The sequence below is a fragment of the Dendropsophus ebraccatus genome, chromosome 1, assembly GCF_027789765.1.
Source record: "Dendropsophus ebraccatus isolate aDenEbr1 chromosome 1, aDenEbr1.pat, whole genome shotgun sequence".
Taxonomy (NCBI): Eukaryota; Metazoa; Chordata; class Amphibia; order Anura; family Hylidae; genus Dendropsophus; species Dendropsophus ebraccatus.
Window position 1 is genome coordinate 112,715,888 of NC_091454.1, and position 27,781 is coordinate 112,743,668.

At 39.7% G+C, this 27,781-nt stretch overlaps 1 protein-coding gene across 4 annotated transcripts in view; it reads left to right on the forward strand.

Annotated features, from left to right (window-relative positions):
- The window catches only part of BRD1 (bromodomain containing 1), a 45,887-nt gene extending 18,479 nt beyond the window's left edge, over window positions 1-27,408 (forward strand). For 2 of the 4 annotated variants that reach the window (XM_069976937.1, XM_069976946.1), the window contains exons 8-13: window positions 1,628-2,122; window positions 19,756-19,891; window positions 21,924-22,054; window positions 24,204-24,313; window positions 24,466-24,620; window positions 25,850-27,408. In XM_069976937.1, the coding sequence (XP_069833038.1) occupies window positions 1,628-2,122; window positions 19,756-19,891; window positions 21,924-22,054; window positions 24,204-24,313; window positions 24,466-24,620; window positions 25,850-26,033 (1,211 nt within the window). In that variant the 3' untranslated portion in view covers window positions 26,034-27,408. Of the gene's footprint in view, window positions 1-1,627; window positions 2,123-8,810; window positions 9,028-19,755; window positions 19,892-21,923; window positions 22,055-24,203; window positions 24,314-24,465; window positions 24,621-25,849 lie in introns of those variants that run through there. The other 2 variants (XM_069976955.1, XM_069976963.1) reach the window with 2 other exon arrangements.
- Window positions 27,409-27,781: the final 373 nt, after the last annotated feature.

A 27,781-nucleotide genomic window follows, 5' to 3' on the forward strand; every position in this document is an offset into this window, starting at 1 on the left:
TCATGGCATGAGCCCTCTCTAAATCCCCCTACCTGCCACAAGACGTACCGGTACATGATGTGGTGGGACAGGGGTTAAATATCACATTGTGTGGTCTGTTTAGGGATTTAAATGCTTTTTCTTTTAATACCTGCAGCTACATGTCATATTGATTTTATCAAGTGAATAAAAATGAGCTTACGCAAAACATTGTGTGGGAGGGCCTTGGACTCTGAAATGTGGTACCATAACTGGGAAATATAACAAAAAACTTTGATCAGAATATTACATTGCACATCAAACAGAGTGGTGAAAGTGACACTTAAAGTGTACCTGTCATGATCAGCAGTCGGCATGTTTTTCCCTATCCTTTGGATAACATCATGAAATGAGGCTTTTAAGAAATACTCTGCTATCCCTAGGGTAGGTCATCAATGTTAAAGACACAAGTAACCTGTTTAAATAGTTGACAATGATTCTTTCAGATTTAACATTCTTCTGAATTCGTATAATGGCTTTTCATCTTGAATTGGCAGTCCTAATAAAGTTATGTTTCCAGCCTGACCAGTAGGTGTCAGACCTCTGTACTCCTGACTTCCTCCTTTGCAGGGAACTTCAGCATAGCCCTGATGTGCTGTGTAAAGTCACATACACTAGTGTTACCCCCTGTTTGTTCTGGGAATTTGTGGCTGCCTCAGTGGTTAGACCCTCCGCTGTCATCACTAATGTGTATGGGAGTCTGGTCCTCATTTGACAGCCTAGTTAGACTCTTCGCAGGAGATTTATCAAACTGGTTTAAAGTAGAATTGGCTCAGTTGTCCCTAGCAACCAATCAGATTCCACTTTTCATTTTCCAAAGAGTCTGTGGAATGAAAGGTGGAATCTGAAAGCCAGTTTCACTTTACACCAGTTTGATAAATCTCTCCTTTTATCTTTAGTGTTTTGACGCGATGAAGTATGACGCAGACCCAGGTATTAGTATGACTTTAATCTAAACTGGTAACTCCAATGGACTTTAGTTTTGCAAAAACATGCACATGCGCACAGACTCCTAGGCTTTACTTTATTAGTTGGGCAATACAAATCCTTTATTAAAGGGAACCTGTCACCCCCCCTTGCCGGGACAGAGCCTGGTCGACCCCCCCCCCCCCCCCCCAGTGCAGACCCATATACTTAACGCTTCCACAAAGTCCCGTAGCCTGTCCCGCCGCCAAGAAATCCCTGTCCGAAGCAGTGTGCGAGCTCACCAGAGAGAAGTCCATAGAGAATGACTGCTCCAGTCAGTCTCTATAGACGTCGGACTCCTCTCTGGTGAGGTCGCACGTGGCTTCGGACAGGGATTTCTTGGCGGCGGGACAGGCTACGGGACTTTGTGAAAGCAGTAAGTATATGCGTCGGCCAGGCTCTGCCGTTTCGGGGTGGGGGGTGACAGGTTCTCTTTAAGCTATCGTGCATGGTGAATTTTGGTTGTGCTGCCTTTGCCTTTTATTTATCGATGAAGTCAGTCCTTTAGTATTTTACTGTTTTCTGTAAAATTTGTTTCTGTTATGAGTAAAACTTAAGTTTAATAGATTAGATTTGTATCATAGAGAACGTTTTATAATTTCATACAGTTTTCAAAAATCGCACTTTATTTATAATTTTTCAGGAGATAAATCTCCCCCTAAACTTGAACCATCTGATGCATTACCTCTACCTTCAAACTCGGAGACTAATTCAGAACCGCCAACCCTCAAACCAATAGAACTCAATCCAGAGCAGAGTAAACTATACAAAAGAGTCACATTTGATAATGAATTACGTAGCGCTACTGTTCAGGATGAAATGGTAAATGGACACAAAACAGAGCATTTACATAAGGACAGTAATCTAAGTGATTCGACGGATTCTGAAGTAGCGGAGTCCTCAACTGATGTAAACAGACGTACATCTATTCTCTTCCGCAAATCAAAAAGTGTAAGCCCCCAAAAGCCTGCAAAGAACAATGAAACACAGCCAACTTCACCACAGCTAGGGCCCAAAACCTTTTTGTCTGTAGTCCTTCCAAGGTTGGAAACACTGCTGCAGCCAAGAAAAAGGTCAAGGAGCTCATGTGGAGATTCAGAACATGACGATGAGTCCCCTGTAAAGCGTTTGGATACAGGTAAATACATTCATTTACTTCTCCCATAAACATTAAAGTTATAAGATATCATGGATGGATGCAGTAGTCAAAACAGAAGATAAAAGATCTTAGACCTAAAAAAATAAAAATAAAGGGTTAATTTCCAGATTACAGCTTATGATCTATTCATGGGTTATGTGATAAGTGTCTGACTATGTGGATTCCCAGCAGTGTTCAGCAGTCCCATGACAAGTGATTGGAGCAGTGGAGCACTTGGACAACTACCAGTCCTTTTTATACAGAGAACTCAGAACATGTGGTCTCTGGGTGTTCTAGTGGTCAGACTCCCCAATGATGAAACTGTTATCGCCTATCCTGTGAATAAATGAGCTGTAAAGTGGGCATATGCCCCATGAGTGTAATGTCATTACCATTTAGTTTGAGTGGTTACCTGTGGATCATTTACTGACAAGCATTTATCTTGCACTATACTTTTCCCATCTGGCCCCTAACATATGCCAATACAGCAGCATACTGTATGCATGAATTATTGCTGCTTTCCAGAACAGTGCTTCTTATTCTACAAGTACATGTAATAAACATTTGTTCTTCCTTATTCACTTATTTCTTAATGGCACTTTAAATATTTAGAATATTATTAGGTTCCATTTCAACGTACGTATGAATAACTGTCGTGAGTAATGGTGGCAGGGTTTGCACTGCCTACAGTGTCATTTTCTTTACACGAAAATGTGTTCATTGGCCACTGAGTCAAGGCCCTTTTACAATTGGCTGATTATTGGCAATGAATGTTCCTAGACAATGTTCCTAGCTCATTCGCCTAATAATAAGTCCATGTAAAAGCGACAGTGATCAGCTGGTTAGCAGGAAAATGCCTGTTCATTGGCTCAGCGCATCTTTTGTACGGCACTGAATTAGCGCTCTTGGCCCCACTTCTCCCTCGTGAGCGTGGCGTGTCTGGACGAAGGGAACTACAATTTATCAGCCGTGAGCCTATGTTTTACGCTGCATTTTTGGAAAAAAAAAAGACAACTGTTGTATGAAGACACAGTTAGTGCTTCGCCCATTGAAAGTGTTGTCCAATATGGATGAAGTTAAATATATTCAAGTGTAGCGGTTAGAAACCACATGTTAAATTCCATGCTTTCAAGTGATACCAGTTCTGATGCGCAAGTGCCAATTGTAGATTTTTCTGACAGTGAACAGAGGTCAGCAAGGGCTCTTTGACTGGTCTGCGGCTATGCGCCATGTGCAGCAAGCTACGATACAATGTTGTGGTACAGCTTTGTATCACAGCCAGTACTATCAATTTTAGATATTTGTGTTACAGTAACTCTCCTGTGAGATTAGATCAGAGGTGCTAGTCTTTTCTACCTTTTGAGTTTTGGTTTACTGTTATGGCTTTTATTGCTTGAGCACTGTTCCAGGCAGCCAACAGTGATCAGCTTAGCAGAAGGAGGCAATCTGTTTGAAATATTTACAAAGATATGAACACAACTGAACTGTCTGATATGTCCATATGGTCCAATGAGAGCTCAGCTTTCATTTCTAAATGAGCTTTGATTTAAAATGAAAAAAAAAAAAGTTCAGCGGTGGTTGGTTGGTATGGGTATTGGTCACACACACACACACACACACACACACATTTTTTTTTTTTTTTTTTAACGTGTCCTTTTTTCCTTGAGTCCCATCGTCCTTTTATAAACAGAATTGCTGTAACTACCCTCCTCATAACTTAAGAGCAATTACCACCAGATATATTGCTTTGGGTATAATGGTTAATGGTTTGGCGCTGGTCTTTTTTTTATTTTTTTTATTTAATAACCGCCCTCCCATTTCCTGCACTGGAGGCGACACACTAGACCTGAGTGTAACTATCACCCCTCCCCTCTGTAGCACAGGTCCACTGAATTTAATGGAGCCGCGTCCCAGTGAGGAGGGAGGGTTTCTTCACACCAGGGGCCAGCGGGCCTGCCCCCAGTGCTCCTGGGTGGGCTGGTGCTCCCGAAAAGACCATGCGGCGGTTAAAAAAAAAAAAAAAAAAAAAAAAAGGACCGCGCCACCGGCATCTCGGAGCCAATAAACAGGGCATACATTGGCAAAAAGTCATAATTTTTGCTCATACCAGCAGGGTTGGCCAAGAAATGGCTGCAACGGCAGCATATCGTTGCTGTATGAGTCGTTTGTTTTTCAACATGCTTGAAAGACAGCCGACATGAACGATGTCGGCTAATCGTTGGCTTGTATTCTACGCGACGACGATCGTCCGTAACAGCCAATATTGGCCGAATACAGCCGATAATCGTTCCATGGAATAGGGCCTTTAGACTAGACTAGGACCAGGTGGTCTTTTTCTTCTGACAATCTTTTTATAACCACTATTTTTTTCTTCCTGTTATTTTTTGCATTTCCATACTATTTTTGAAAGGGCTCCAGTGGCAGGAATAATCTTATTGTTTGACATTGTCAGTGAATTTACTAATACTCTTTATTGCTTTAGGCTATTTTCACACTTAGTAATTCAGGCTGAATTCTGAATTGTTTCATAGCCTGTCTATGGGAGAGTGCGCGCACCTCCGCTGCTGCCGCTATCTGCTCGGGGAAGTGACAAGTCGCTACTTTGAACATAGGGTGGCGACAGAGTAGGAGCATGCGCTCTCCAATAGACTGGCTATGAAACACAGACAGGCGGGATACCGCGGCAGAAAGTTCTGCCGCAGAATTCCGCCTGTGTACATACCCTTGGGCTTGGCTATTAATGGAGTTATTCAGGATTTAAAAACATAGCTGATTTCTTCCAATTAAAAGGAAACAATCACTAGTATGCATATAACACTGTTAGCAGCTTCTAATAGAGCTGCTAAAGCATTGTCATACCTTTCTTGGTGTGCCCTCCTCCTGGGGGGTATATTTGAGAAAAAGAGGTGGGAAAATTGTCATCTGGGTGGTGTCTGGGCCGTGACTAGTTTTGGCTCTGTGCCTGTCCGTGCGCTGTGCAGGAATGATTGACAGACAGAAAGACTTGTTAGAAGCCTCTCTGCCTGTTAATCATCCCTGCAGAGAGCCGTGACTAGTCATGACCCAGATGACTAGTTCTGGCCTCTCTTATTGCAGTGTGCGCTGAAATAAAATAGTTCTTAGACTTGCTTTCTCAGATATACCCCCTAAGAGGATGGCACACTAAGAAAGGTATGAAAACGCTTTAGCAGCTCTATCAGGAGCTACTAACAGCGTTATAATTATTATTCTTATTAGGTTTGGTTTTGTTTCATCTCTGCTCCACTCACTTTAACAGGCTAAGCCACAATACCTTAAACACAGAGTACAAGAGTGGTGCTGTTTCTGGCCCCGATCACACGTAGCAAAACTAGCAGAATTCCGTTAACCTCCCTCTCATAATGGGAGTCTGTGGGAGGTGCGCGCTGCTGCTCTCCCCGTGCTGAAGAATGAACATGTTCTTTCTTCAGCGCGGAGAGACGCTGTGAGAACAGCAGCGCGCGCCTCCCATAGACTCACATTATGAGAGAGAGGCTAACTGCATTCCGCCGTGGGATTCCGCTAGTTTTGCTACGAGTGAACGGGGCCTCTGGAAGGGGGCACATATGGTTTTCCTAACTATGTCTGGGAACCAACATTGCAGTGGCTGTCGGAGTTACATAAACAGTGTAGCTCATAGGCTACATTAATTGTGCAACTCCTAGATCGGCCCTCCTTTGCAGTGCGAACAGAAGGCCGGGCCGCTCGATCGATCAGTTATTCATCAAGCAGTTTAAATGTATTTGCTACAGTACAAAGCACATCCTGAAAAGCTATCTGAAGTGACAGTAACACTATTTTTCTTTTATGAAATTTTATATTTAACATTCTTTTAAAATGATGTTGTAGATGGCAATATAAAATACACTTTTTTATGGCGTTATAAAGTGTAAATTTTACTTGATGTGTCTTAACAGTAATGAGTTTCGGTTCTACAGCTGGAGTACTCACTAGAAGACTTCACGTGGGTAACCTTGTCTGTATTAAAAAGTAGCAAAAAAAAGAAACTCAGTATGAACATTGTCTATATAACATGTACATTTTATACACTTAAAAGAAAAACCCTAATGATACTGTATGCCGTGTAATAGAATCTGTTTCCCCAACACAATAAAAAAAAAAAATGGATTGCAGCATTTTTTAGGTACAAAAAAGTGTGATTGACCACATTATTGAATATGGTAAAATGAATGAAACTATTACTGTCACGGAAACAGTGAATTGAAGACAAAACGCCGTGTGAAACCCAGCCTGTGGCTTTATTTAGAGCTTCTTACAGTACCACAATTAGATTAGATCTTTTTAGAGAATGCTGGGAAAATTATCAAGGGTTTGTTTAATAGAGCAGAGCTATTAGCATCCAAGTCTGAAGAACTTAAAGTATTTCAGCCCTAGAAAGTATTTATACTTGCTATAAAAAAAAATAATAATAATGAAACCATACTGCTCTGCACTGATGTTTTGTCAGCTCCTGGTTAATGTGACGCGTTGTCTTTAGTAAAACTGTACTCTCAGGCAATCGCTGGCTGACGTAGGTGACCCCTGTGGACAGTGATTGGCTGAGCAGGCAAGAACCATTAAAACAGCTGCAAGGGAACATGTGAGTTTTTTAGTTTTTTTTTTTTTTTTTTTTTTTTAACCACACCAACCCACATTTGAATATCAATTTAAATCTGGAATAAGCATTTCCTAATTGGACATTCGCAGGGTCCATTTACACTGAAAGATTATCTGCCAAAGATTTGAAGCCAAAGCCAGAAACAGACTATAAACAGAGATCAGGTCATAAAGGAAAGCCTTACATTTTTCCTCTTTTCAAATCCAATCCTGGCTTTATCTTCAAATATTTGGCAGATAATCTGTCAGATAATCTTTCTATGTGAAAGGACCTTTAATGCTGCTTGCCCACATTAGGTAACATGTCTGAATGTGATTGATTTATATTCAAGCCACATAGCCTGTGCTTTATTACTATTTATATGGCTTTAAAAAGTCAAACATTTATTTCATTTGTTACTGTTTAGATTTTTTCCAGTATAATGTGTTCTTGATTGACTTGATATTTTTTTCATAGATTAAATCTAACGCTTCTCTTACATGTAGATAGGCCTTTTCTGTGGTCTTTAGAAAAGTCTGGCAGAAGGAGGGGAGCAAATAGCCAGTGTCAATGCTTTACAACAGATGAACTTTGCAAGTCCAAATTGACATCGGCACCCTACAGTTTCATCACGGGGCTTTTAGTGGATGTGCAAAATATTTTTTTTATGATGGATGGATGGATATCTATCTCTCTCTCTCTCTCTCTCTCTCATATATACATATATATATATATATATATATATATATATATATATATATATATATATACACACACACACACACACACACACACACACACACACACACACACACACACACACACACACACACACACACACACACACACACACACACACACACACACACATATATATATATATATATATATATATATATATATATATATATATACATACACATATATATATATATATATATATATATATATATATATATATACATACACATATATATATATATATATACATACACATATATATATATATATATATATATATATATACACATATATATATATATATATATATATATATATATATACACATATATATATATATATATATATATATATATATATATATATATATACACATATATATATATATATATATATATATATATATATATATACACATATATATATATATATATATATACACATATATATATACACATATATATATATATATATATATATATATATATATATATATATATATATATATATATACACATATATATATATATATATATACATGCACATATATATATATATATATATATATACATGCACATATATATATATATATATATATATATATATATATATGTCTCCATCTATCTCTATGTGTATGTATACAGTGGTGCCTTGAATTAAGAGCATGAATTGTTTCGAGGCCACGCTTATAATCCAAATCCACTCTTAAACCAAAGCAAATTTTCCCATAAGATATCACTGATATGCAGACAGTTGGTTCCACACCCCAAAAATAATGATTTATTCTGAATAACATGTAAAACAGATGAAATAAACTTTCAGAAACAGCAGAATATGTGATATTATAAGTTACTGTACAGTAATGGAGAGGATGGGAAACACAAGGGTTGGACAGAGACTGCATGGAGCATTAAGGAGTGAGCAGGACATATGTGGGCCCACTCTATGTGATTACCTCCACAGTCCTGTCCCCTGATGAAAGCCCCAGCCTAAAGTGGATCTGCTATGATTTGAAAGGTGAGGGAGACTTCCAGGGTCAGAGTACAGTGCCACTATGCACAACATGCCCCTCCTCCACTCACGCTCCCACCCAGTACAGGAACCTTTAAAACCAAAGCAATGGTCTTAAACCAAGTCACAATTTTGAAAAACTGTGAGCTCTTAAACCAAAACGGTCTTAAACCAAGTTACTCTTTAAACCATGGTACCACTGTATGTGGTTTACTTCATAGCAAGCATCCTTATCACTAATATGACACATTCTGTCTTCATGAAACATACCTCAAATCAATAAAAGTTAATTATTTTAATTAATGACATATGTTTTTCCAGATCAAGTAGAGGAAAAAAAATTGGAATCATCAACAGCAAAATCTGAATTAGTATTTGTTGCTCCTTCTCTGGCTTTTATGAAGGCCTGAATTCTGAGACATGGACTTCACTAATAAACCATATTCAACATCAAGCTACTTCCAACTTTCTCAAACAGCTTTGCAGGATGGAGTTTGTCATGGACCTTTTTATTTTTTTTCACCATAAATTTTCATTCTGTCTGAGATTCAGACTGTTTGGCCATGTCATTGAGTTGATATGCTCTTCCAGAAGAAAAGCTTTAACACTCTTTGCTCTGTGTCAAAATGCATTATCATCGTGAAAACAGACTTCATCATCACCAAACCTGTTATGTTGATGGAATGAGGAAAGTGTCCAAAATTTTTATGTACACCTGCGCATTGACTGTTAAGGTCATTCACCATCACCTCTGGTCTTTGACCTGATATAAATATGAGGTAACAACGTAAATGACTAGGGAAATGTGATTGTTCTCTTCAGACCCCTCATTTATATGTTTTATTAGAACTGCATCCGACGAAAGTTTCAACATCTTGACCAATTTAGACTCACGGGGGTAGATTTATGAAAGGGTGCAAAATGCACACTGGTTTAAACTGTCCATAGCGACCAATCATGGCTCAGCTTTCAGGTCTGGTAAAATGAAAGCTGAGCTGTGATTAGTTGCTATGACCGTATACACCAGTGTGTATTTTACACCCTTAGATAAATTTGGGCCGTTGTTCTTCACTGACTTAAGTCAACAGGGTATGTGAAATAAAGCTTGTTTGCAATTACCAAACATACTATACTTACATGAAATACAGGTCCCGTCTCCTGAAGGCAGCTTTTTAGTCTTGTGCTGGTTGAAAAACAGACTAAACACAGGAAGTCTGGCCAGTACAGAGTTCAGTCAAATGACTGCCTTCTCTGTGAGTGCTCAGATGACTCTGATTTCCTGTGTTTTTTCAACCAATACAAGACTAAAAAGCTGCAGTAGGCAAGACCTGGATACAGGTAAGTATAGATTTGTTTTATAGCGTTATCACAAAAAAGTAATGTAAATTGCAAACATGTTTTTATTTCACATGCCCTGATGATTTGGGGCTTATTCCCACGTTCTATCAAACACTGAACCTACGCGCAGATAAGCAATGTAATGGACTCTTTCCTCCCCAGTATGCTGGGAGAGGGGGAAGTTTTGAATCTTCGCAGCACTGTGCTGACATAGCCACTTTTCTGTTTTAGTGTCACAAAGTTTTAAACACAATCCCTGCTCCTGTCATCCTATTGATACATGATGCCGGGTGGGGAGACAGTCCATTACAGTGCTTACATGTCTGAAGGTTCCGTGTTTCACGGAACATGGGAGTAAGCCCTTCGATTTTAAAAAATTATAACAGCCATGACACTTTAAGGGCCTTTTTAAATGGGTTTACTAATGTCCAAAACAGGCCAATACTGATCTGTGTAATAGGGCCAACGAAGAAGCAGACACTTGATTGTCGGCTGATCTGTCTTTTACACTTGCTTAACAATAAAGGGCCATTGGCCATATACATCCCCTTGTGTAATAGAGGATGTACAGCTGACTGCAGATTAAAGAAAAGAGCTGATCGATTACCAGGCTATGCAATTGGCTTAGTTATTGAGTGCCGATCAGCAAGATCAAGGTCAGACTGATACATTTCTCCAACTGACATTGACTCTTTCCACCATCTTTTTTTTTTTTTAATTTGTTGTGTTTTTCCATTTTTTAAGCCATTTTACTTTGAATTTTATATTCTGACTTTCTGGAAACCTGTTTGCCACTGTTTTTTATATTCTTGGTTCAATTGACACTGGTCCTGTAAAGAGTTACATTTCCCAGTCCACTGTTCATGAAGGTCTTTAAGCACTTCCCCTTTAATTTGCAAACTTTTATATTTTTAGCCTTTTTCCCTTATACATATTGTAAGGTGATTCCAAAGTTTTTACCTCTACTTGATTTGGAAACCTATGTCCTTAATTGGAATGATTTCCTTCCCTCTGTTTTTGGAGGTATGTTCAGCAATTAAACACTGTCTTATGTCATATTTGTGATCCTGTATTTGCTACAAAGTAGAAATGCTGGGTGAGCATAATAGTGGTGATTAAATAATTTTTGCCAGGGGTGTAAGCATTTAAATGAGGTAGAGCCCCATATGGTTAGGATGGGTCCATTTTTGAACTCCCCCATTGTATGGGGTGACCATACTCGGCATATAACACGACCCCCGACTTCTAAGAAGATTTTTCGTGGTTAGAAAGTAGTCTTATACGCCGGAAAATACGGTATATATATTTTTTTATTCTTAACAGTTTCTGATTGCAATTTTTTTTTTGTACAGTTCAAGGGGGGCACCCATCTTGTTTGACAGGATTTAAGGACATGCATAACAACAAGCCTCATGGAAATAGGCTTAGTGCTTACCCATTTAATTAAAACATTTTCTGGGCATGCTCTATAACCTGTCCAGAGGTCATTCTACAGGGAGGGGGAGGCTAAGCTGTGAGATGGTTTATGGCTGTTTTGGGTTTGGTTCTATATCATCTTTGTGCTTTAAAATGTTCTTTTATAAATTTCAAAATCTAAACCAACAGGAGATGTGATATAAAGCATGTTTGCATTTTAGCGTATTTTCTATTTAGTTATGCTTTAAATCGAAGCTATACTTGAAATCTAGGCCGAGTGTCCTGAAGGCACCTAACCCTTTTCTCTTGCGCTGGTTTCAGAGAGACTAAAAACAGAAAGTCCCAGCTAGTACAGAGTGTTGCTGCTCAATTCATCAGTCTAATCAATTGAATGCTTTCTTTGAGTGTGCCGATAGCCGGGGCTTCCTGTGTTTAGGTCTTTTGTACTTGTTTTAAAGCCTTCAGAGGGAGCAGTCATTTGATTGGATGCATTGAGCTGCGACACTCTGTACCGGCTGGGACTTCCTGTTTTTTAAGGGTTTTTTTTTTTCAACCAGCTCAAGACCAAAAAGCTGCCTTTAGGAGACTGAACCTGGAGATACGCAAGTATAGCTTCTTAGGCTGCATTTCCACGTTCCGTGATCCTGGTGGATCACGGACGTGGAATGCATGTACCGGAGCCCCCTGCGCCCGGACAGCATCTGTAATTAGATGCTGGAAGCGGGGGAGACTGTATTCATAAGCGCCGCACTGTAATGAATCAGCCGCGCGGTGCTGTTACTACAGCGCGGCGCTTATGAATACAGTCTCCCCCGCTCCCAGCATCTAATTACAGATGCTGTTCGGGCGTGGAGGGACTCCGGTACATGCGTTCCACGTCCGTGATCCGTCGGGATCACGGAACGTGGGAATGCAGCCTTAGCCAGAGCCCTCCAAATCAATCCTTAGCAAGGAGAGATATGAGAATAGAACATAGATATAATCATAAAATATCTAGAGGTGTATGGGTCGGCACTCAGGGAGGTGCATCCCATGGTAAAGGATTAATGTATTGTTTAGGAAGTATAGTTAAGTAAAAGAAACAAAGACATTTTCTTTTACTAATAATGGGAAACTCTAATCTCTGTATTTTAAGATTTGTGGAGCTTTGTTTTATATATATATATATATATATATATATATATATATATATATGATTATGTTAAATAAAGAGGGGAAAAAAGTATAGCTTTGCTTTATAGCATGATAACAAAACAAAATAATTATAGGGGTTATCCAGTGCTACAAAAACATGCCCACTTTCTTTTAGAGACAACACGACTCTTGTCTCCAGTTCAGCTGCGGTTTGCAATTAAGCTCCATTCACGTCAATGAAACTGAGCAGCAAAACCCTGCCCAAGCTGGAGACATGAGTGGTGCTGTCTCTGCAAGAAAGTGGCCATGTTTTTGTAGTGCTGGATAACCCTTTAATGTAAATTGAAAACATGCTTTATTTAACATATACTGTTGATTAAGATTATGAAAGTTATAAGGACAGTGATACTTTAAGTGCCAAGCTTTCTTTTTTGCCAAAATATGGCTATAATGTGGCTTTTACTACAGCCCAAAATGTGTCTAAAGTTGACCAAAAAACAGGACCAGAAGTTGTCTGAATTTTAGCCTTCTACCTGTAAAACAGCTCCCCCTCATGCTCAAAATGAGCCTCAGAAACCAGATACTATGAACTCTTCCAAGGCAAGTGTGCATTAAGGCATCTTGAATTTTGGAATTAAAAAAAAAGTGCATGTGCTGGATGCCTGATGCCCGTCTGCATCACATCTGATCATGTAAGGACCCTATTACACCAACAGATTATCTGACAGATTTTTTTGAGCCACAGCCAGGAACGGACTACAAACAGACAACAGGTAATAAAGGAAAGACTGAGATGTCTCCTCTTTCAAATCCATTCCTGGCTTTGGTTTTAAAAAAAATCTGTCAGATAATCAGTTGGTGTAATAGGGCCCTAAATCTGCTACAAGAAAGCAGGAAATGGTGACCGTGAGATCTTAAGTGAATATTCTCCTTAAAGGGGTATTCTATTCAAACATAGCTTTTCATATGTTACTGCCTATGGTGAGACTAACAATTCATTCGATACTTATGTCTTCCGTCTCCTTTCCCCAGTTCTCAGCTGCTTCTGCATTCTGCTGATGACACAAACTGTGTGTGATACAGTTGATGTACACAAGTCCCTGGCAGGCTTTATTTGCATCTTTGTAGCTTCTTTGTAATGCTGGGAGGGTTAATCTGAGGTCCGGCTGTGGGTGAACTCACTGATTAACCCATGGAATTACAATTTTTTAAATAGGGACTTGTTTAGATCAGCCATCTTGGAGGGGAGGAGGGAGAGATGGAGAGAAAACCTCACACACTTTTTTTTGTGTCTTTAGTAGAAAGTAGCCGCTCAGACCTGCAGAAAGGAGACTGAATAGATATAAGTATGGAACAATTTTATGAAATGTTATGTTTTAGTGGACTACCCTTTTAAATACATCAGGTACTATCTCTGTGCTGCTTACATGTTTCTAAAGTGTGTGTGTATATATATATATTATAGTAATGAATGTGTAATGTACCATTTATATGGCAACTTTTATAAATTACTATTTTTCTTTACAATGTGTTTTGTGCTCTTTTTCATTTTATAAGAATTTTGTGATTGAAGTACTAACTGCTGCTTTCCTAACTCAGCTTTGAGGACTGCCTTTGCTTCTATAGCCTATCCCAGCCAGTTGGTGAGCCATGTGCGGTGAAATATATATATTTTTTTCTGGCATCAGCTCTTGTACGATACAGTTAATACAGTGAATTTCCTTGAAGGGACTGTCACCTCCAACCCACCCTCCTCAAAACCCTAAACTGAAGTCATCAGTAAGTAGGATAAAGGATGCTGATTCCAAATCTGTAATTTGTCTTTCTACTCCTTTTGTATTTCACCATTGTTGGCCTACAAACTGGGCATGTTAATGCATAGGATTACTTAGCTCTGTAATATAATGGAGAGGACTACTTGGTTTCCTTTTATATGTGGGCTTATAGCAAAGGAATGCAAGAACATAGAAAGATAAATTGCAGATATAGAATCAGCATTTAATACTTTACTGATGTATAATCTACTGATAACCTAAGTGTAGTGGATGTTTTGGAGGTGAGAGTCCCTTTAAAGGGGAACTAACAGGCAGTTAGAAGACTCTAACCTGCTGTTATGTTCCCATAGAGCCAGAGACCGAAAATGAAGGTAATTTTCTTACCCTCATTCTCCACGTCATTTTATTTAAATCTTCAATTTAATATGTAAATTAGGCACTTTGGTACACTGGGCGTGGGACTGCCCTGATCTGCCCTGTCTGATAAAGTTACTGCAGAGTGCTGTCCCAATATTAATAAAAAAGCAGTAGGTGGGGAGGTGCAAAAGGAGGGTGGCAGTGTACCAATGCGCCTAATTTACATAAACTAAAGCTTAATATAATTTACTGAGGATAAAGATTACCTTTATCATCAACATCCCTGGCACTATGGAAACTAATTGCTGTTGGTTCCCCTTTTAAAGCCACTGTACCCACAATCTGCCCCTTCCCCAAACCACCTGTACCTTCAGATAGCTGCTTTTAATCCAAGATCTGTCCTGGGGTCCATTTGGCAGGTGATGCAGTTATTGTCTTAAAAAACAACTTTAAAACTTACAACCCCATGCCCTTCGGGCGTAGCTTAGAGTATCTGTGCCCTAAGTTTGCACCACCCCTCCGTCCCTTTCCTCCCACCCTCTTCATCATTAGGAATGCCACTGGAACATTTTCTCCATGCTGAACATTTGCACAGGTGCCTTAATGATCCAGCCCATGTGCCGGGCTGACACAGCTGACGAATAGTAGGCAATCTTCCTGGAGCATTCCTTATGATGAGGAGGGTGGGGAGGAGGGACCGAGAGGGTGTGCCAGCCTAATGCATACACAATCTAAACCCCGGCCGTTGGGCACAGAGCTGCAAGTTTAAAAGTTGTTTTTAATACATAAACTGCATCACCTGCCGAACGGACCACAGGACAGATCTTGGGTTAAAAGCAGCTATCTGAAGGTACAAGCGGTTTGGGGGGTCAGATTGAGTCGCTTTAAATTTTGCATTTAACTTGCAATACGAAGACCAGAAGCCAGAGAGGGTTTGGAGTCCCATTTCAGAATGTATTATGGTCTATTAACATTTTAATTTTTATTTCTTTAAATGGAAATTGTGACCTTAAGATTTGTCTTACCTTACAGTTTAGTTTTATGTATTTTTATGGCCTTATGAATAATAAAAACAAATGTTAATCTGATAGAATGCCAGTCACACTGAAGCTAGATTAAAAGAAACAATTTCAAGAAGCAGGAGTCATCGTCTACACTGGGCAGGTACTTAAAGGAGAAGGCTGGCAATTTAAAAAAATTTGTCAGCTGGCAGGGGCATGGGAGAACATGGTAAGCAATAGTTACTACTTCCTGTGCCTGCGAAGCGCTGCATCACAGGCCTTTCTATGAGTTACGATGATATTACTGTAGATTGACCATTCAGCCAATCAATTACTGCAGCAGTGTCCTGACCCAGTCACTGACTGGCTGAGCGGGCAGCCCTTCATCAACGTTGTGACGTTGGATGAGGAGGAGATCCTGGAGCCCAGCAGGTGTCCCAGAGCGGCACCCCAGCGCTACAAGGGCACAGGGAGAGGCAAGTAATGATTGTTTGGTATGTTCCCCCTTGCTGTTTGAATTGTTTTTCTTTTTTAACCTCTCGACTTCTCCTTTTTAACCTTTTGTAACAACAGGAGTTATTGTCCTACGGGATATGTGAGCATCATTTTGCTCATTATCCTGGCTCAACAACATGTCTCAACCAGGTGTCTGTTAAAAGGTTCTCCAGTGTGTATGTGTATATATATATATATTATATAATTATATATAAAATTTTTCTTTAATAAAGTTAATACTTTGTAAAGCAAGTTTATTAAAATTGTATACGTTTTCTATTGTAAGTATCAATTTCAGTGGGAGCAGTAGGGGGTGACAAAGGCATTTCTGCTGCCAGTAATGTTCTTGTTGGGAACTCTCTCAACCCCCACACTCTGACTGCTGCTGCAGGTCTGTTACAGAGAAAGGTGTCCTGTCAATCCCCTTGTCTACTGTATGTTCTTATTAGAATACCCGCAGAAAGTCTGCTTGTCACTATAGCAGAGCAGCATTCTTTGCACCTTGAGAGCAATTTTAATGATGTTATATGGAGTAATTTTTTTATTTTATTAATGTATTAACAAAACAAAAATTACTCCATGCACCACTCCGTTAAGTGAAAGGTAAGGTTAGGGGGTAAGAACACTTTTACTCAACTGATTCTTAAACACCCAACAGAATCTGCACAGAAGATGCAAATGAATAGCCTTGCTGATCTAGATAGTGCTGGAATATTACTGAGACTGCATGTCCACTGTTCAGTTCAGGGTCTGGCTGTCCAAGAGTTATCCAGCACTTTTAGGAGTCCAAAACGGACACTTAAAACACTGCAATTTGTGCTTTTGGATAGGGGTCCTTTGTACTTCTGTGTAGATAGAACTAGATCATTGTACTACTAAAAAATATGCTTTGGGCCTGTTAAGCCTTAAAGGGGTTATCCAGTGCTACAAAAACATGGCCACTTTTGCCCCACTCTTGTCTCCAGTTCAGGTGTGCTTTGCAGTTAAGTTTCATTTACTTCAATGGAACTGTGTTTAAAACCCCACCCAATCAGGGGGGAAAAGTGGCCATATTTTTGTAGCACTGGATAACCCTTTTAAGACCCTATTACAAAGGCTATACTGCTAAACCAGGGAGATGCCTTGCCTAATAGGGGAAGCCGAGGAACATTTTGTTGAAAATGTTTAGTATTCACCGCATCAACCAACAATTATGTGCTATGAGAAAATTCACATGCAAACCTGTTCTGGTCGTGTTCCACTGGTATTCTGGGAGGTGCACTCTGTACCTAGGAGCTTGCTAGGTCAGTTTCAGCAATCCAAACCAAAAAAGTCCATATGAGGCACTCCATCCCAGTAAAATCAAATACCTTTATTGAATGCACACAAGTATAAAAAATCCACATAAAATGTGTATAAAGCAAAGCGTTTCGACGCAACCGTCTTTATCACAGCATAACACTCATTGAATTAAAAACACTCCTCTATATATATGGAGAAAAGAAATGAACAATAGGAGCTATCGCTTACCCCCACCTCCGTCGGCGTCCAGGTGAATACTATGCGCATGCGTCAAATCAGACAAAGCTAACAGCACCTGAAATCATGACACCGCCACTGGAGAGTGGGAGAAGACGCTCAGCTCCAAGTGGATACAATGGGAACAACGGCCAATACTGACAGCAATGAACATAGTCAATAAATATACAATAAATCAGTCCTGTAACTCAGTCCTTTTGGGAAACTGCTATCCAAATTTAATATCCAGTATGCTTCCCGATTAAAGAGCTTTTGGGACCAGCTGCCTCCTCTGTAACTTTTGTATACTTTTTGTATGGCAAAAAAGGAAAAATATCGTAAATCTCCATCATGTGTCGAGATAAAATGCTTGGCTGCCCCTGATACATTATCACCTTTCTTGTTGATATCGTATATATGCTCCGCTATCCTAGTTTTCAATTTTCTGGCTGTACAACCCACGTACAGTTTGTTGCAACAGGAGCAGACAATACCATATATCACATGATCACTATTACAGTTCATGAAACAAGAAATATCAAAACTTCTACTATTGTCTGAGGTAAATACTTTAGAGGTTCTCTTAACATATTTACACACATACAGTGTGGGGGGGCCCGATGTAAAAATCCCTTCTGGGAAAGCCACGTTCTAGTGGTGTTGAGTTTTTGACTAGGGACCGTGGATAATGTATCAGGGGCAGCCAAGCATTTTATCACGACACATGATGGTGATTTACGATATTTTTCCTTTTTTGCCATACAAAAAGTGTACAAAAATTACAGAGGAGGCAGCTGGTCCCAAAAGCTCTTTAATCGGGAAGCATACTGGATATTAAATTTGGATAGCAGTTTCCCAAAAGGACTGAATTACAGGACTGATTTATTGTATATTTATTGACTATGTTCATTGCTGTCAGTGTTGGCCGTTGTTCCCATTGTATCCACTTGGAGCTGAGCGGCTTCTCCCACTCTCCAGTGGCGGTGTCATGATTTCAGGTGCTGTTAGCTTTGTCTGATTTGACGCATGCGCATAGTATTCACCTGGACGCCGACGGAGGTGGGGGTAAGCGATAGCTCTTATAGTTAATTTCTTTTCTCCATATATAGAGGAGTGTTTTTAATTCAATGAGTGTTATGCTGTGATAAAGACTGTTGCGTCAAAATGCGTTGCTTTATATTTTATACTTGTGTGCATTCAATAAAGGTATTTGATTTTACTGGGATGGAGTGCCTCATATAGACTTTTTTGGTTTGAACATTTTGTTGACTTGGTTGATCACTCACTCCTGACCTGTTAAATATTCTGCCATTGGCCCCACCTCTCCCCATGTAATAAAATAACGAGCCGTTGGCTGTATACTAGGTCTGCCAAATAAATAATAAACAATCCTGTGATGGTTTGTGCATTCCTGGCAGTGCGATTATCGAGCAATGGAGTGTAGGCTCAGAAAAAGAGCACTGATCTAGGACATGGTTGCTTGTTTAGAGCACGGATTAGAGTGCCTAATATAACTTTAAGTGATAGGAATACCTTAAGTGTATTTGTATGAATATTTATATTCACAGGCGATGTGGGGTATTTTTGGTGGGTCCTATTTGGTGTTTGTATGTCATGTAAGTGTGGGCGTACTCTTACATCCAGGTCTTGCACTTGACAGACACCTGGTTTGGACATGTTTGAGCCATGAAGATGAGCATGTAGCCTGAAACTATTATTGCTCGTATCCTGTATGTCTCCACAACGTCTCCTGCCATAATAAAGTGAAGTCAGGAAGTTTATGTACCTGCTGAGTGCTGCAGACAATTACTACTTGAAGTTGTTACTCATACAGAGGGTTGATTCTTTGAGCCGCTGAGAACCTGCAATGTATAAAGATCATGGACTGGTTAGTGCTGGACCTTTTGGGTTTTCTTTATTGAGAGGCTTGCTGTAAGTAGAAAATATCTGTGTGTAGCGGTAGCACATCTTGAGGGATGTCTGTTAAGAAACTTCAGTAAGCATATAAATAAAACAGTATATACTGTCATTATCAACCCATTAACGGTGAACTGGACAACGTATAATTTTTTAAATGGTCATATACTGATAATTGATATTAAAATGTAGGGAATATTGCAAATTTTGTAACATTTGTGTTTGCAGTCAATGAAGTTTTGTCAATGCATGGTCTATCTCCTTTACATCTTTAAAACTTTTATGAACCTTTTGCGCATGTCCATTTTGAAAAAAAAAAAAAATTGTCTTTTTCAGGTCTTGCAAATGGCCTTGATGGAGGAGACAAGACTAAAGATGTAGAAGTAGCTTCAGTACGGAAGGTGGAACCACGCAGAAGATGTGCTTCAGAATCTAGTATCTCTTCAAACAACAGCATGCTGTGTAACTCAAGGTATGGGATACATTATTAGATCTGCGCAATTAGCATGTAAAAATGCATTGACTAATTGATTATTTCCCAGGGAATCATGATCTCAAAGTTCAGTCATTCTTTAATTTGTTGTGGAAAGAATCTGTGTAGACAAAGGGGGGGGGAGAATCTGGGCACACACAAAAGTAGCCGTACAGTAATGCTTAAGTGTGGCTAGTCCATTTCCCTTTACACTCAGATCATACACTGAAGGTTCCCACTTCCGTCATGGTCTGGACACCTGAATGAGCATCCTTTTCATTTCTCCTCCCTGAGCCTTTCATGTTTGTAGCGTTGCATGCATGCAGCGGAAAGGATCAAGCAGAATATTAAACTTAATTCTCCACGGTTGCTCTGATAAGTGCTAACAGCGCATTCATGCATCCTAGCACCTGAAGCAGTATTTTATGGGAAGAGAGAAGCGGAACCTGCAAGTGCAAAGCAGGACATGTAGCAGGTAGTTTGGCCTGTCAACAAATATGCCGGCAGCACAGTGGGGGAAAAGAAAACTAGAAAGTGCTGTGGGTGGGCGTTACATTAGGTAAGGTGTTCATACAAAGGTTTCTTGAATCTTTATTTTGGCACAGAGTACCCATGGCCTGACTGACCAAATAAATTTTAACATTCTGCAGGCCACTTCCATTGAGCAGTCACTCTTTATATGACCCCATTGCCCTGAATGGGGAGCAAATATAGGTTGAACTGAAGAAACTATGAACTGTTGGTTAATAGAAGGTATTGTAGACTTTGAATGGTACAATCCACTTACTTGTAATGCAAACATTGGTTCTAATATTGTGTTGCTGTAAGTCATTCCCAATCCTGTCTTTATGAAACCCCAAGTTTTATCTAAAAAATTAGAAAGCAACATTTGTAATTATGACGAATCAGATTAACAGATTTGTTGGTTCTGTAAAACGAATTCATCTTAAAGAGAACCTGTCACCATGAAGATGCTAACTAAACTATCAGCATCATGTTATACAACAGAAGGAGCTGAGTGGATTCATATATATTTATGGGGAAAAGATTCTGTATAACTTGGAATTTAGTGATTGAAATCTGTTTTCTTGCAATCAGTCCAGTCCATTGAGTGACACCGCCCACTGGACTCCTTAACACAGGATGATCAGGGATTTTAATCAACATGTTACAAAAGTTATTCTGAATCTTTTCCCACTAACACATATCAATCTTCTAGGTTCTATTCCAAGGCCCGATCGTTTAGCGAGGGCTGCAGGGACATTATTACCGATGTCCTTGCAGCATACATTACCTAGCAGGGCTTCTCTTCCGCTCTGTCTTCGTCCCGCTCGTAGCATAAACTTAGGAGCGGCCTGACTGAGCTGTCAGACCGCTTAGCCAATCACTGGCCGCGGCAGTCCCGGCCTGTGATTGGCTGAGAGGTCTGACCGCTCAGTCAGGTGGCACCGAAGCTGCTGCTGCACGTGGGACCGGGGGTGAAGACTGAGGGCAGGAGAAGCCCTGCTAGTTAATGTATGCTTCTTGAATCGTCATTCGCCTGCCGCGCACCGCTATTCCACGTAGCAATGTGCTGTGGTTGACCGATGATTTTAGGTCTGGGCCTAAATAAACGATCAGCCGATGACACTATCATCGGCTAATCATTTTCTCTATTCCACCGAGCGATAATCGACCGAATCGGGCTGATTTGGCCGATTATCGCTCCGTGGAATAGACCCCTTAGATGGTGGCCAACTGCTGAAACATGCATTGCATAACTGAATGAACATTTAGTTTTAACCAGCTGTGTGCTTGCGTGTGAGCTGATCATCTGCAATTACATGTGGCCTTGCACTTTAGGAATCATCCGTACATTGACCTAAAAAAAACAAGCTATCTATTCTTTTACATAGTCCATAGTTTGACCAAAGAAGTATTTACCTATACAGCGAGCAAGCTCAATAACTGTTTTGTAAATTTTTACAGTAGGTGAATTGTGTAAATACAGTTGCACATTTTTGCTCAATTTTATTAATCTATTCTCTTATAGCACCTTTACTTTGCCAAAGTGCGGCAAAGGTAAACCTGCACTTGTACGACGCCACACAATAGAGGATCGAAGTGAGCTTATATCTTGCATAGAAAATGGGAATTACGCAAGAGCAGCAAGAATTGCAGCAGGTAATGTTTTTTTTTTTTTTTTTACATTCTTTTTGATACTTTGGTTTCTTCCTGCCCACAAATTACCAGTAGGTGAGATGAAGTTCTGTGAAATGCGTGGTTTGTTTAAAAACTCTGACTAAAGTGAATAGTAAAGCTGGGCTAACATGTATGTTGAACAGTGATCTGAGGCTAAAGGACAGGAACAAAAAAATGCTAAATATAAATATTGCTCTTTTGGATTGGATTTTTTGTTTAGTACATGATTATGGAGACAACCATCTTGCCCGAGTTGCTGTTCAACAGCATTCCGAGATGCTTTACAGCAGCCACCTGGTTCATAGGGTCCTGTAATCTTTAGATTACTCTTCTTGACTTCCATGAGTGTGTTTGTGCAGAGGTTTTGTGGAAATTGCGTATTATAAGGGACCTAATATGCATCGGGCCGATTTTGGCAGATCATCAGCTGATCGTGTCTTAGATCCTGACCTAAAGTCATTGGCCGTTAGGCGTGCATCTCTACGACGCACGGCCAACTGTGTAAAGAAAAAATAATTATGCATACCTCTCTGCGCTCCCTGATGTCCTGCTAGCTACGCTCTGCTCCCCACGATGTCTGAAGTGACAGGCCACTCAGCCAATCAATGGCTGCGGCACTGTTCCAGTGATTGGCTGAGTGACCTGTCACTTAAGATGCTTAAAGGGGTAGTGCGGCGGTAAGCAATTATTCACTAAATAACACACATCACAAAGTTATACAACTTTGTAATGTATGTTATGTTAGTGAATGGCCCCCTTCCCTGTGTTTCCTCTCACCCACGCCATCCCCGGAAGTGTAGTGCTCTATACTCACCTGATTCGTGTCGACCCCCGTCCGCCATCTTGTGACAATGATGTCATCTTCGGGCGACCGGCCAAACTGCTCCGACTGTCCCTTGTGCCGGCCGCCCTCTGCCGCGTCATCAGCTGCTCAGCCGCGATTGGCTGAGCAGAACTGTGCTCAGCCAATCGCAGCTGATAACGCGGCAGAGGGCAGCCGGCATGAGGGCCCGAAGATGACATCATTGTTTCAGAATGGCGGACGGGGGTCAACACGAATCAAGTGAGTATAGAGCACTACACTTCTGGGGGTGGCGTCGGTGGGGGGGAAACACGGGGAAGGGGGTCATTCACTAACATAACATACATTTCAAAGTTGTATAACTTTGTAATGTGTGTTATTTAGTGAATAATTGCTTACCGCTGCACTACCCCTTTAAGTTAGCATTACATCAGAGAGCTTAGAGGGGTATGTATAACTTTATTATGTTCATGCAGCCCTTACCTATAAAGTGATTATCAAGCTGCATATGGGCTCAGTAAGCGAATGCCAGTCTAGCAGATGTGTGCTCACTTACATAGTAATCAAGCTCTTGCTGGTGGTTCCTTCAGATATAGGTGTCCCCTTTTCATTGTAAATAGAGATTAGCAAATCTACAGTAGTAACGCTCATCTCCACTTGTAATCTTGCTGGTGATAATAGACTGCTGAAAAGTTTTCTCTACAGCAGTGCTTCTCAAACTGTGAGGCGGGTCTCACCAGTGAGGCGCCCCCTAGTTGTTGGTGAGGCCCAGCTGGGGAGGCAGTTTGCACAAAAGTTACTATGATCTGCACAGTCCTTTTGCTGTTTGCAAAAATCTCCATTTTAGCAACATTATTATTTGCTTTATTAGAATCTAGAGCTTGAGAGAGAGGTGAAAAGTAGCCCTAGCATTATTTTCAGCTTTTAAATGGACTTTCACCACAGATGGTGAGGCCCAGGCATTGCCTTAGTCTGCTGGGTGAGGCTCCAGTAGAAAAAGTTTGAGAGAAGCACTGCTCTACAGAATAGAAAATCTTACTCAATTACGAGGCTCTGTGGCTGGACACAGGCTTGTCAGTTCAGCAGCATACTGCTGCAGCTGTTCCAGAGCTTGCTGCATCATGATGCAAGGAGTCCTGTAAGAGGGGAAGTGTTCATTCCGTGATATACAGCTGTCCTATGAATCTTGTATCATCTGTATATCATGGACGTGTGAAAGCTGTCCTAAATGTACAATGTCACGTTTTCTTTAATAGCTTAATTAATCTAACCGTTATTTCGCTCTATTTTAATACCTGCCAATTTTTTTGGTTTATTTTTTTCTTAAAGAAGTTGGACAAACAAACATGTGGGTATCTGCAAGTGCATCTGCAGCGTTTCTTGAACCTTTAAAAGTGGTTTGGGCCAAGTGCAGTGGATATCCTTCTTATCCAGCATTGGTAAGAGTTTACATCTTATTTATTTTTTAGTCTCCTCCCAACCCCCACCTTCAAAGCTTGTATAATGCTTGCCTCATACTGGCCTTGTACTGGGATATTTTGTTTCTAAAACAATAACTGAATAAGATGTGATAAATTAATTCTGCTTTCAGATAATAGATCCGAAGATGCCACGTGTTGGTTGCCATCACAATGGTGTCGCTATACCAGTTCCTCCTATGGATGTGCTAAAGACTGGAGAACAGATGCAAACAAGAGCCGAAGAAAAGTTATTTTTGGTTTTGTTTTTTGACACTAAAAGAAGCTGGTAAGTGTGGTTGAACTACCTTTCCAGATTGTAATGAGAGAGGACTGCAAATAAATTGTGACAGCTGATGTTTTGTAGTGTGTTCACTCTAGTGAGTTTTTTTTTTTTTCTTTGCCATATCTGTTGGTTGATAGAAATTGTTGCACTTAGAGTCAAGTGATCAAACTAATGCCTTTTAATTTCTGAGCAGCCTACTGCATGCAGATAACATTCTATTGAAAGTCTCTAGCTAAATGCTATTTCAGAAGAGAGTGGCATATTTTGTCATCTACAGTAATACCTCGGTTCCTGAACCCCTTGGTGTTCACCCCACATTTCCCCCTGAAGATTTGTTAGGGGCTCGAACGTTGTTTGATATCTGAACAAAATCAGGGGAGATAACTGTAAGCTGAACACCTATTCATCTGACAGTTATTGAATTGAAGTGTTGTGACACCGAGGTTACAGTAGGCCATAAATGACGGGAATCCCCGCTCTAAACCACTACTTATTGCTACTCCAATTTCCATCAGAGTAATCAAACCAAGGAAAACACTGTTGCTGGGCTCTAGACGGCTGATTTACCCCTAAACCACAGCTCCAACACAGGATAGGGGATTCAACTCTATCTGACTGCAGATCAGTCCTCTGTTGGCAGATACTGGCTAACAGCATGAGTGAGCAGGGTGCCAGGCAGCATTGATGATTCATGAAAAACAGGAAGGAATGGTGAGGTGTGCTAGGTCCTCTTTGACTCTTCCTTAGAGTAGGAGACTAGATATTGTGCATAATCCACTTCATGGATTTCCAAAAGGCAACATCCTCACTAGGGGACTGTCAGCACCTTAGGTAGGGCCCAGGTGCTGACAGATTCCCTTCAAGTAATTTGTGCTTGGATAAGCGTACAGCATAAGGTTGTTATTGCAAAGACAGTATTACCGTATAATGTGATTAGAGTAAAAGTCTTGAGTATCATTCATTATAGATATATATTTATGTTTATTTTTTTTTTGTAACTTTGTCACAGTGACATGGTAGACATTTTAAAAAGCTCTTGAAAATGTATTACCAGTGTGAACATTACAGGGACCATTTATTAAGGCGGCCTAACAAAAAAGCGCTGTTGAATGGAAAATGAAAATCTGTGTTTTTTTTTTTTTTTTTTGTTTTTTTTTACTACATTAGTTTTTAATTTTTTTTATTAAACTTCTTTTCTAACCCCCCCCCCCCCTCCTCAAAATATATTTTAGGCAGTGGCTTCCAAAATCCAAAATGGTTCCTCTTGGCATAGATGAAACCATTGACAAGTTGAAAATGATGGAAGGACGTAATTCAAGCATTCGGAAGGCCGTGCGCGTTGCTTATGATCGTGCATTGAACCACTTAAGCAGGGTTCAGGGGGAATCTGTTAGCGACTTCAGCGACATTGACTAAGAAAGGTGCTACGAAGACACAACACGCCTCATGTACTCTTAAGCTTTATTTCTAACCTCTTCCTCTGAAAGAATGTATTGAGGACACTTCCTAATTGAATGGGTGAAGATTTTTTTGTAAAGGAGCATGAACCTATTGCTGCCATTTGGATGATTTTATCTAATTGTAGTTTGGAGGAGCTTCCACTAAAGTTAAATGTTATTATGTTTATAGTGTTCATAATGTGTACATAAATGTATATTGGGAAACACTTAACTTATTCTGACTTTGAGAAGATTCATAAATTCCCTTCAGGTTATAGCCTGGTAAAGCATTTTTTTTTTTCTTATTTTGATTTAGATGTTTATTTTTACTTTTTTTTAATTGTTGAGTCTTAGCACCACTTTATGTTTGGTTTTTTTTTTACGCTAGATTGAAAAATAGCTATGTTGAAAATATATTTAAGTAATATACTGCTGCCTAGCGTGTCCACTTTCCTATTTTGACTACTGTAACTATATAAGTATTTTAAATGATGTATTTACCATTGCAAAGAGTACAATGTGCTGTTATGTATGAATATTTTTAGTTCAACTGGGTTTTGGAAAAATCCTCTTGCCTTTTGGTTCTTAAGGCTGGTGTCAAGATCCTTCCAGCTGCATATACTTGTTTTTCCCCCTACACAGTTAATATGCTTCAGTTTATTTATGAAACATTTTCCTATGTCATATTATATATTATATTTTTCCAACATACTTTTCTGTTCTGGCAGAAAATCTAGGCACAATCTTTGTTGGCTTTCAAAGAGATGCCACCTTGTTGCACTCAAATACAGCATTCTTTTTTTTTCAGTGGGCCCCTTAATTATTTTAAAGTATTTCACTTTTTATATATTTTTAATCTTTGGAGAAAAGGGTTTTTCAGCACATTGTTCTCTTTAAATTCCCACTACCTTTCTCCCATAGATTTTATTTTTTTTATATACATAAATATATATATATATATGTTTAATATGTGCCTGGTTTGTTTAAAAAGTTAATTTTGCTTTAAAATGAAAATTTAATTTTGTCAAATTCTATTAACATATTTTATTTCGGGCACATAACTGTCAACATGCTTTTGACAAAATATGCATCAAAATCTGTTATTGAATGACTGCTTTTCTGTCCCCCCCCCCTTTTTTCCCCCCCAAAGAAATGGGTTTAGCTAACCTGTTTATAATTTAGAAGCTTGGTAGCAATAGAACCTTTGGATACATTTTGTATGGTACATGTGATGTATATAGAATTAGTACTTTATTTTTAAGACCTAAAGCATTATGTTAGGGACATATATGTATGGTGGGTTTCCAGAGCTGCATTTTTATATTAAAATAAAAAGTCAAGATTTTGATGTACATTAGCATTGTAGTGCTGCCTGTATTCATCATATTGAAGACTTTGTACTCAAAGAATTTAACCAAAAGGAACCTCAATTTAGGTCTTTGCCTAATAATGCTACCTAACGTATATATCTTCTTAACCATTGTACAATTAATTTCAATGACTTTTTGATGCATTATCACACTACACCACCACCAAAGTTACTCAGTACTTAAGGTCTCTCCACACACTGCAACCCCCCACCACTAATAGTCAAAAATGAAAGCTGCATTTTAATGGCCTTCACATACACGTACATGGGTCAGTGATCCGGACTGTCAGTCTCCTGGGGCTGCCTGACTTGGCAATTGATTTAGCCTGCCTCCAGGCTGAAGCAATTGAGCACTG